We start from the raw sequence: 11,531 nt of genomic DNA, 5'->3' as shown, positions 1-11,531 counted from the left end.
TCCAAGGCGTTCCACGCCATGCGCCGCCCCATGGCGTCATAGAACGCCAGGAGCGCCCGCGCGTCGCTCGCGAGGTCGTTGGCCCCCGCCCGCGCCGCGACGACGAGCAGGAGCACGGGGAGCGCGGAATGGGGGCGCAAGAGAAAGAGAAAGTTTGGGTGACTGACAAACGTACCCCACCGTAGAGTAAAATGGTCATTTCACCTGTCTGTTTGACACTGTTAAATAAAAAAGCGGACGGAATGACTTGAAGAATAAAGAAGTTTAGAACGATGACACTCATGGGAGCTCAACTTTTTTAATGGCTTGTGCGTAATTTGAATCTTTTTTAATGGCACACAGGTAAAAGCCTCTATATTATAAAGCCAGACATTAAGAAATAATTTAAGCAGGTGACACTTGACACATGCGCGCACATGTTCAGTCCAGATTCCGAAGTATTCCAGGCCATGAAACGAGGACTTTAGAGCCCACCTTCTTGCTTACCACACTGTCCAGTTCCAATCCATGTCTTGCTAATCAGTTTGTTCAGGCTCTAGCAGCTGTTCGCGCGCTGTGTCCAGTGTAATTTTTCTGTTTTCTTCTCCTGTTGTAACGATTTTCCTACTGAACTCGAGCGGATATTGATTTTTCCCGGAACTCTTGTTCTTTGCTTTGGTGCATCAGTGGTACACGTTGTGTACTTGAGCAGATTCAGACTTGCAGTTGCAGTATAGTCCTTTGTGGTTTCTACTTTCTAAGTTTCTATTCCCCGATTCTGTGAATATTCCCAAAAGGCAAATGTCCGTTGAAATTAGTCTCCACTGTGAATCTGGATCGTCAAGGTTCTGAATCTACACTGTGAGCAGATTCAGACTTGCAGTATAGTCCTTTGTTGATTGTGTTGCTTCCTCTTCGTCCTCCCTGAATTTGCTGAGGTGCGGAGAAATTTATCTCGCCTTTCTATAACCTAATCTCCTCGTCCCGTTGACCCCTCTCAACTCTTCTGTAGTCTGGACTCATTTGCTGTCTTTTTTTTTTCTCATCATCAGTTCTGATTAACACTCTTCACAGTTCAGCTGTGTCCACTGTCCAGTTCCACCGGGGAGTTGACCGAACCTTTGTCTTATATTGCCGGTAAGTCACTCTCTTGCATTGGATCCAAACAAGCGACTGTAGCAGGATACTAATTGTTCATTATAGTCAGGATAAGCATACAGTTCTTGCAATTTCGCATCATTTTTGTACATGATAAAACAGAGCTGGAGCAGATTGTTTACTTAGGAGTGCTTAGGTGTTGTTTCTTTTGGTTTCAACTGCAGTTCTTGATATTGGGATTGCCTATTTATCCCTTTTGCTTCTTCGCAAGATTATGTAATCTCTATACTTATATAGTTTGCCCTGAGATGGGACAAGTGGGACCAAGAGTTTGGTATCGCTAAATCTAGATTTACGAGGAAGTAAATCTATTCTCTTCACAGAGTTTATTTCTTCTTCTTCGTTATTCCTTTAGTTTGCATCACCGACGTAGAAAGTTAGTAAAACAAGACTGAAACCATCAGGAAATGCCCACTGCCATTAAAGAGCAACTGCTATCATCTTCCATGTTTTAATTTTTTTTGACCAACTCTTGAGTTTTATAGCAGCGAGACGACCAAGAGTCGTTCGATATTGCTTTTTAGTCTCCTGTGTGGCTGTACCACGGATCCAAGTGTTAGGACGTACCTTTTTTTTTTAGCGAAAGGACGTACCTATTTTTTACAGTATTGGTCATATACTGCTCTACCAAACGTCCCGTAATTAGATCAGCTCCGTAATTTTTTATCTTTCTTGATTATTACATGAAAATTATATTCCTTGTGGTTCGTGTTTGAAGGTCACATTTATACATGATGAGTACGTACAAAATGGATTCTGAAGCTAGCATGCACGATGTCTTGGAGCGCTTGCTACATGATGAAAGTGCAAAGCCATGTGCACTGCCACTATCACTTCTAAGAGCCATCACAAATAATTTCAATGGTGCTTGGGAAATTGGAAGGGGTGCGTTTGCTGCGGTTTACAAGGTACAGTACTATGTACCAATACCGAATACACTCTGTTTTGGTTATTATTGTTGGCCTAAAAGGCTGCTGTGATGGCAGGGTGTGCTTCGAAATGGAACAGTCGCTGTGAGGAAGATGTATGGTGATCTTCGTCCGCGAGATGGTGAGCAAAGATTCCAAAATGAGCTCAGTTGTCACATGGGGTTGAAGCACAAGAATATTGTCCGATTACTGGGATATTGTGCTGAAACACAGTCGGAGATGGTGGAGTACAAGGGAAAAATGATCTTGGCAGAAAAGCCTGAAAGGTTGCTCTGCATTGAATATCTGAGAGGAGGGAACCTTGCTGCGTATATCACTGGTACGAGGATCGTGTGACACGTAATGTTCATTTCTATTTTTATTTCCTCTGTTGAAACAGTCAGAACCATGCACCGCGCAAACATATATAGTGGCAATTACTTTGTATATCAAGTATATGGGAGAATAAGAGCACCATCTGTTAATAATCAAATTCTGTTTATGGAGGTTTAGCTTTTCTAATTTGTTTATTCTCGCCCATTACAGATGCCTCTCATGGATTTGACTGGAAAAAACGCTACAAAATAATCAAAGGAATTTGTGATGGCTTATCTTATCTACACCAAAACCTTACTATTCACTTAGATCTTAAACCTGCCAATATATGCCTGGATGAAAAAATGGTGCCAAAAATTCTTGATTTTCATTGCTCCAGGCGCATTGAGGAAAAGGAAAGCGAGCTTATCATAGATCCTACTGGGACGTGGTAAGTAAGCTTGATTCTCAAGATGGTTTTTTCCTAGTTGGGTAATAATCATGTTACGTCTGTATCGATAAATTAAGCACATGGTACAAATTTTCATGCAGGCGATATATGGCACCTGAAGTCTTAGATAACGGAGTGGTCACATTGAAGGCGGACATATACAGCCTTGGTGTTCTAATCATGGAGATACTGACAGGGCAGAAGGAATATTGCGAAGTAGAGAATGTAAGAACAACTAAAATACGTGACTATACCAGATGAAGGTTCTATATATGGATAATTATGGCATGTCTGAACATGTGCGTAACTCTAGGTGAAAAATCAAGTACTGAAAATAAAGTTTAGCTGCGAAAGGTGAAAACGCATTAAAACATGTACCATAACTCTATAAGAAATAATGATGATAGTCTATTAGCACGAGAAATTTTCCTCCTTATTACCTTCATTTTTGAAGAATCTATGTTGTTAGTTTGATGCTTCAATGACATGCACGATTTGCATTCTAGCATCTATATATTTGCCTTTTATGTGGTATCACATGACTATTTAATTTTCCATATGAAAAGATATCTTCAGTTTCATTAAAAGCAGTTAATCATTGCCATTTTATAGGTACTCAAAAGCTGGGCTGACAGATTGGGAACATTACTAGAAGACACGCGCTTGGAACAAATACGAGTATGTACTGAGATTGCCATAAGTTGCTGCAACCATGACCATTGGAAGAGACCAGATGCAGGGCATATAATCAAGATGCTCGATGAAACGGAAAGTACGGATCAGTTTACCGAACCTGATGAAAAGGAATCTGTGGACGAGTTTAAACCTGATGAACAGGTCAGTGTGCCCAGGTGAATGGGTCAGAATATTAATAACAATAATAATTGCACATGGCTCTAAATTAACGCTTCATACCTTACTGTTTGACCTACGTGTCTCTAAAACTGCCTATGATGGCTCCCTAAACATGGATTGCCTCAAAATATTATGTTGACAGATAAAAAAGTGTTAGTTGACAACACTTTGTGCTATATATAGCTAGTCGCAGGTCGTGCAAAAAAAGTTATTTACTAATTATAAGCTTATAGATTACTCCCTCCATGCTAAATTATAAGACATTTGGGCTTTTCTAAATACAGATTTTTTCGTATACATTTAGATATACACTATGTCTATGTATATAGTAAAGTTAATGTATCTAAAAAGCCAAAACATCTTATAATTTGAAATGGATGGAGCATTTGAGAGCCACAATTTTCATTAAATATTTCTTCTGTCTGTTTCATATAATATTTCTGAACTTAATTTTTAATACCTTGTTACAAACATGTAAACTAGCTCTTATTTTCTATAACCTCACATGAAAACTTAAGCATTGCATACATTATCGTTTCACCATATAATACCTACTCTTAGACATCAACATATATTGCAATCTCTACATGAAAACTTAAGCATTGCATTCCTACTCTTTTCACCGTATATTTTTGTATTATTATTACGCAAATCTTTCAACTTTGGATTGAGTTGGTCCACATGAAAGCTGGGAAGCATATATTAGTGAATTTCATGTCATAACAGTTAACATTTTTTAGTACATAAGCACTGCAAGTATTATCTTTTCATCATGTTGTTAACATCTTTATCCCTTTTCATATCATTTATGAGTACTACAAATTATGATGAGTGAGTCAGCAGGAAAAGAATTGTACCTTATAAATTGTTGTTGTCAAATTAAAGTAAATAAGATTTGGCCATCTAGATAATGTCAGAAAATAGCAATATAAAGTTCGTGACCTCATCGAGAGCTATAATGTTCTTATAAAAATGATCTCCTACTACATAACAGTAAACCACTTTGGCCTGAGGTGCTAGTCCAACTTGTATATTATCAAAGGCTCATGCGTGCTTGCCAGGTAGCCGATGTGCGGTTTGATAATGTGAGCACGAGCCTATGTTTTGGCACCAATACTCACTATCCATATTGGCACAACATGAGTGACACATATAGTATTAGTGCCATCATTGAACATAGTCCAACATGGGTATACCTCTATATATACACGTGCGTTTGTCGCTGCATCCATGTCCCCTCACTCCTCTTGGATATGGGAGGAGGGGAATGGAGTGGACCAGAAATGGTAGTGGATAGATTTGGGAGAAGATGGTGTTGAAGAATACCGCTTGAGGGATTGTAATAAAATTTTTAAGTTTTTATACGCAATAAATGTGGTAAACACAACCTTTTACTAATGACCTCCAATATGGTTTGCTGGTAATGTGAATATTTAGGGCATGTTTGGGACTGCTCCACAAACTCCACTGTGGAGCAGCTCCATAAAAACCTGGAGTTTGTGGAGCATCATGCATTAAGGTGCTCTCACAACTTCATATTTTTTCTTCGAACTGAGTGCGTGGAGCTAAACCTGTTTGGCTAAAAAACGTGGAGTGGAGCTAAAAAAACGTGGAGTGAAGTAGTCCCAAACACCCCCTTAATGGAGATGAAATAGAAATTCGTATTTCATTAGAACCTCGTAGTCCATCTGTTTGGAAAGTGTAGCATATTGAAAGTTAGCTGTTTTTGTATCATAGTGCTTTTTTTTTTTGCTTATGGCATCTGTTCCAAAACTTTTTTTTACATTGTCAACAACACTGAACTCGTATTTCATAAACAAAAAAACGCACCGTTGCGTACCCTGTATCGGTACAGACTATGGATCTCAACATACTCGAGCGTGTAGTAGCTGGAAGCGAGGAACCAAGCCATCTAGATTTGTCACTTCTACAGAGCATCACAGAAAATTTCTCTGAGCAGAGAAAAATTGGTGTTGGTGGATGTGGAGAGGTTTACAAGGTAACTGCAATTTTTATGGCACCACACCTTCATGTTTGCTCTTTTCATAGCATTACTTGACATAATGATCATGGTCTTTCTCATAATTAATGATATTATAAACAGGGCATGCTTCGAAATGGAATTGTTGCTGTGAAAAGGCTTTTCAACAGACGAACAATTAAAGACAAGATGTTCCATCGGGAGGTTCAAAGTTTGATCACGGTTAGGCACAAAAATATAGTACGATTTCTGGGTTATTGTTCTTTTACGGAAGAACGCGTGTCAATATTTGAAGGAAGAACAATTATGGCTGATATACGGGAAAGGTTGCTCTGTTTTGAGTACATAAGCAACGGTGACCTTGAGAGCCATCTCACAGGTATGACTTCTTTTTACATGATATCAGTAGCTCTCCAATTCACATTATAAGACAGCAGATCCAATAATCAGCAAAAATATGCCAAACAAAAAATTAAACTAAGATCATCAACAATGAAAACTAAATTAAAGAGCACAACAGAGAAATAATCTGATCAAGAGTCAAATCCCTAATCATGGCCACTTCCTGAATTTTAAAATAAATTTGTAAATACTCAAGTAAACGTTATCAATATTCTTCTATTCATTTGCTTACATACAGTCCAGTGACCAAAGCGCACAACTGCATTTTCATATGATATGGTTACTTTCTTGATCGCACCATGCATCTTCACTACTGTAATCCTAACTTTTAAATTGCATTTGATGAATAATCATGGACAGTCTACAGATAAAAAAAGGCCAACATTTTGTTCAATGCTCACTTGCACATACACTGGGCACGTTATTATTTATTTGCAGCTTCTAAAATACTCTTGATTCTTCATATACTTCTTAAGATGAACTGAGGGGACTTGAATGGCATACTCGTTATGAAATTATTGTGGGGATCTGCAAAGGTTTGCTCTATCTTCACAAGGAGAAGGATATCGTCCACATGGATCTCAAACCTGCGAATATACTGCTAGACGATCTCATGGTGCCCAAAATTACAGATTTTGGTCTATCGAGACTTGACAATAATTCACAAGCAGCGACCACATTGCGTCTTATGTCACCGTAAGCTACTAATAATACATTGTTGTTTCTGACACTTGTCTTCTTACAAGGTCTTTATGTCATAGCGTGTTGATATATGTGTTCTTATCATGCAGAGGATATTGTGCTCCAGAATACTTTCTCGAAGGCAAATGGTCCAGCAAGTCAGATATATATAGTTTGGGAGTAATGGTTACAGAGCTGGTGACAGGAAGTAAAAATGGGACTGATCTTACCAAAGTAAGAGTTGTGGTTATGTCATCGTTGCATGGATATGTCCTCTTTTGGTCATGATGCTAATACAAAAAACCTTGAATGAAAGTAGTTGAGCTGGTTATTTCACTAGTAAGATCAATCTAGAATGGAAAAGCACTTACGTTTCATTAGGGATAATTCCAATACAAAAAAACAATAAAAACGTTACTGTTTGATACTTCGCTTTCGTATATAATTGTCTACTTGTTGTGAGTCATTTTTTCTGTAGTTCTTTTTATTTCCAAAACAATTTAAAATTCTTAAATTGATTGGGCATCATTTCATACAAGGATCACATAGGAATTTCACATGAACATTATAGCTTGTTTACTGGAAACAGTGCAATTCTCAGATACAGGATTTAGGATACTTTTGACATATTCCAAACCTGTGTTACTATAGCCAACAACGTCTCTTTAGTTGTATTATTAAGCCGATAACAATGTACATGTCATTTGCATTAAATATTTTGGTGCCAATTTGAATGGTTTTGTGTAAATGCAGGTACTTAGAAGATGGAGGCACAGGTGGATTAAATCATCAAAGCATACACCCTTGGGTTATCAACAAGTGACAAAATGCCTCGAGCTGGCCCAAAGATGCATCCAAAATAACCCGACAGCCAGACCTGACATAGTATACGTAATGGATGAGCTCAACACAATAGATAGTAAGGGTGGCCAATTCCAGGTATGCCCTATGTGCTCCCTGAAGCTCAAGGGATCTAAAGCTTTGATAGGCTCTGGTAAAGCTAATGCATCTTTAATTTCTCCATCACAGGAAATCCCTTGCCTGGAGGACATGCTTGGGATTGAGCCGCTAGAAATACACTTCCCCTTTAAACTTGACCCGCAGATATCACACTCAATTGAGCTGACCAACGATACGAATGATTACATTGCCTTCATGACAAAGGCATGGTCACGCTGCTTCCGCATAGAGCCAGACAAGGGCATTGTCCCACCAGGATCCAAGTGTAGTGTCACCGTAACAACGCAAGCACAGGTCAATGCACTGCCAAATAATCACCACAAGGAGGAGATCACCGTGCTGAGCACCAGAGTAGATGGAGGTCTTGCTGCTATGGATATAACTGGAGACGTGTTCATTGAGAAGGAGGGTACTGTGGTTGATGAGGTGAATGTGATGGTTGTTTTTGACAAACCACCACCGGCTGATGAGGAATCCTGAGAGAGTGAATGGCAGAATCAACTTCTTCTCTCTGTTGAGATTGGGTATTTCAAACACTTTAGGCCCGTTTAAGAATGGAGGTGAAATGAGGGAAAAGTCTACATTATTTCAAACTCTTAATTACTATATCATTATGTCCTCACATTATTAGAATATTTGTTTTACCTTATTCATCCATCATCTGGTTCATGTGTTCGCATTCCTGTGTTTTTTTCATCCTCTATTTTGCACATTCATTCATTTTATATTCCTGTATTTTTCCTCGTTCCTGTCAAGGGCATCGAGGGATAGGGTAGGAGGAACCCGGCTATGTAGATCGTAGCCGCGATCCGTGGTTAGGGGCGAGGTTTTACCCCTCAGCGCCCAGTTGTTTCAGCAGAGGAAGATTAGGGAATTGGGTAATTGTTCTTGCTTGATTATCACCATACTGAGTACAAGATTATATAGGCCATTCGGCCATAACAACTTGGAGCCAATTGCTCCTCAATCTAAGGCCATGATCGGCTCTACTCCTTCCAGACACTTGCCTTCTTCCACGCGCATGCAGAGCGTGGTGACCGTGCCTACGGTGCCGCTGGCGCGCCGTCTGCAGTGAAAGGACCGTGACGCCTAAGAGGGGGGGGGGGTGAATTAGGCGTCTTAAAATTCTAACTCCAAACTATGGCCTCTTTTTTTAACTCTAACAAAACCTATGCAAAAGATAAACTATCTAAATGTGCAACTACGGTTTTGCTAGTGTGTTGCTATCTCTACCGCAAAAGCAATAATGTAATCAATGTAAATGCGGAAGCTTAAAGAGCAAGGTAGAGATATGCAAACTCCCGTCGACGACTCTAGTATTTTTACCGAGGTATCGAGAAGCGCACAAGCTTCCCCCTAGTCCTCGTTGGAGCCCCTCGTAAGGAATCCCTCGCAAGGGCCAAGCTCCCTGTCGGGTAACTCCGTGGATAGCCTCGGGCCTTCCCCATGCGCAAGTGGGTCTCCGACGTGCCTTCCGGCAAGCCTCTCCCGGATGCTCCCCGTCGTCTTCACTATCAAGCTTCCGGCCGAAACGCCGCGGGCCTTGTTCCCTCCGGTACACGGTGGCGGCCACACCACAAACTCGGTTGGTGTGATCTCGCAAGACTTCAAGCCCCTCCGATGTACAATAATGGTGCTCGCAAGCACCGGGTAGCAAGAGGTATGCAAACCTCACTAAACACTAGGCCTAAACCTAGAGCAAGCGCATAAGCGGTGGTCTAACCAACCTAAGCACTTACGCTAATCACCTAATAAAACACTAAGCACTATGCAAGTGGAGATCACTAAAATGGTGTATCAACACCCTTGGTATGTTTCCTCAGCTCCACATATCTCAAATGGCTGGTTGGGGGGGTCTATTTATAGGCCCCACTGAGAAAGTAGCCGTTGGGGACGAAATCCCGCTTTTCTGCTACTGACCGGACTCTGACCAGCGTCCGGTCAGCACTGACCGGACGCGTCCGATCACGAAAACGGCTCTCTAGAACTTTACTGATGTTGACCGGACTCTGGCACTCAGCGTCCTGTGCAACGTCCGGTGCAGCGTCCGATCGCTGCTGTTGACTCTGCTGTTGCCGAGCCTCTTGATCGGAGCGTCTGGTGCAGCGTCCTGTGCAGCGTCCGGTGCAGCGTCCTGTGCATCGGAGCGTCCGGTCTAGCGTCCTGTGCAGCGTCCTGTCACCTCTATGAGCTTGTTTCTTCACGATCTTGCGTCAGGCTTGGTTCCTATCTTCGTGCTTGGACTTTTCTTGATATCTTGGGTCTTCTCTTGTGCTCCTAAGGTCTTGCTTATGGTGTTGATCATCGGATCATCACGTTGCCTTCGTCCAAGTCACGTCTTGCACCCTATTGAACTACAAAACAAACACTTACAAATTCATTAGTCCAATTTGGCTGTGTTGGTCATCAAACACCAAGATCCAAAGTAAATGGGCCAAGGGTCCATTTTCCTTACAATCTCCCCGTTTTTGGTGATTGATGACAACACGACCAAAGCAAGCAAATAATAAGAATTTGAAATTTAAAAACTACCTACTTGCTAGGATGCAATGCAAAGGGCAAGGTTATATGATACTAATTGAAACCAATTGAATGGCTAAAAGATACCAATTAAAACTAATTGAAAGCTTATCTTGCCCTTGCAAATGTCCCCATGTGGCATTATGGATTAAAGCCTAGCTACCTACAAATTCTCCCATTACTTAGACTAATCCATAATTTACTTTCCTCCCTTTCTCGGACCATTGTAGATATCAACTAAATGCTTGTCTTTGGTCCTCCAAATTCTCCCCCTTTGGCATCAAACATCGAAAAAGGAAGACATTAGTAGCACGAGGGAGGGTCAAACTTGTGAACCTTTGTGTGTAGCATGAAATAGGTCACAAAATTTGACTCTCACATTATATAGACTAAGCTCCCCCTAAATTTATGCATACATATGGTAGAAGGCAAAGCATATGCATAATTAGCAATTTATTGCACAAGAGAGTTTAATCTATATAATGCATGGAGAAAGCATATAAATATCAAAGTGAAATCAACATGATGATATCGGTTTAGAAATACCACATGTGGAAACCAATTTGATTTCTACCACTTGCAATAGGTGGTGGATATTTGAAGTATGATGCTTAACTCCGGGGACTCCATTTTCCTTGCAATGAGACTACTACACACATGATAAGCTTGAAAAGGTGTTAGTCTCAAAGCATCCAACTTGTAGATTAACCTCTCCCTAAATTTGTGCACACAAGTGTGGAATACTTGTAATATTTGTGCACATTGATTTAAGAATCAAAATACCACTTGAAGGATGATATTTTGGGAGAGATTATCTTCAATTTGGACTTTGGCACATATTAGATGAACAATTGTAAGACAAGCTATGTGCCGTGCTCCTAATCAATTTTAAACCATGTAGGTTTGCTCCAAGGGTTAAGAATGAAACCGAGCAATCCTACCATAAGATATGCCTATTGGATGCATGATAAAAGATTTAAGCATGCTAATGCAAACATAGACATGAAAGATAACTAGATGCTTTAATAATATACCAATTGAAAAACAATTGATACCAAATGAAGAACAATATCATTTGAAGAAAATGCTAATTGAAAGTAAGGACATCTAGTTACCTAACATGGGAAGGGGAATTTGGGTCCATAGTATTCACTAACCCACTTGGCAATGACTTTGTCCATCATGATGCACCCCATGAAATGCACCCATACTTTGCCAAGTCTCCAAATTCCCCGACGTCCAACGGACTTCTCACTTCCCTTTCGGGATCCAAACCTTTTGGTGCTTTTCATGTTGGAGATAATTTCCTTTGGCACCCAAA

The 11,531-nt window shown here is 40.4% G+C and overlaps 1 protein-coding gene across 3 annotated transcripts; it reads left to right on the top strand.

The window, feature by feature from the left end:
• The first annotated feature begins 405 nt into the window (after positions 1–405).
• LOC136486656 (uncharacterized) lies at positions 406–8,337 on the top strand. Of its 3 annotated transcripts, XM_066483611.1 has the most exons (14): positions 406–564; positions 667–917; positions 1,054–1,116; positions 1,856–2,045; positions 2,124–2,385; positions 2,592–2,811; positions 2,913–3,036; positions 3,424–3,648; positions 5,522–5,665; positions 5,771–6,026; positions 6,526–6,745; positions 6,841–6,964; positions 7,484–7,669; positions 7,760–8,337. In XM_066483611.1, exons 4-14 carry the CDS (start codon positions 1,869–1,871, stop codon positions 8,168–8,170), a joined length of 2,349 nt encoding a protein of 782 aa, XP_066339708.1. In that variant the 5' UTR covers positions 406–564; positions 667–917; positions 1,054–1,116; positions 1,856–1,868; the 3' UTR covers positions 8,171–8,337. The 3 variants fall into 3 exon arrangements, with proteins under 3 accessions (XP_066339708.1, XP_066339705.1, XP_066339709.1); XM_066483608.1 differs by having other exon boundaries at positions 406–917; positions 1,059–1,116; XM_066483612.1 differs by having other exon boundaries at positions 406–917; positions 1,032–1,116.
• The last annotated feature ends 3,194 nt before the right edge of the window (positions 8,338–11,531 follow it).

Source organism: Miscanthus floridulus, chromosome 10 (genome assembly GCF_019320115.1).
Source record: "Miscanthus floridulus cultivar M001 chromosome 10, ASM1932011v1, whole genome shotgun sequence".
In the NCBI taxonomy this organism is placed as follows: domain Eukaryota; kingdom Viridiplantae; phylum Streptophyta; class Magnoliopsida; order Poales; family Poaceae; genus Miscanthus; species Miscanthus floridulus.
Note: the sequence above shows the minus strand (reverse complement) of the source record. Positions and strands in the feature narration are given on the sequence as shown.

What these genes read in the sequence shown, in the direction of transcription:
- LOC136486656 (XM_066483611.1), top strand. Translation starts at nt 1,869, where the DNA reads ATGATGAGTACGTACAAAATGGATTCTGAAGCTAGCATGCACGATGTC. An exon ending in CCTTGCTGCGTATATCACTG is followed by an intron (nt 2,386 to 2,591) that starts GTACGAGGATCG and finishes CGCCCATTACAG; the next exon opens with ATGCCTCTCATGGATTTGAC. An exon ending in AGTTTAAACCTGATGAACAG is followed by an intron (nt 3,649 to 5,521) that starts GTCAGTGTGCCC and finishes GTATCGGTACAG; the next exon opens with ACTATGGATCTCAACATACT.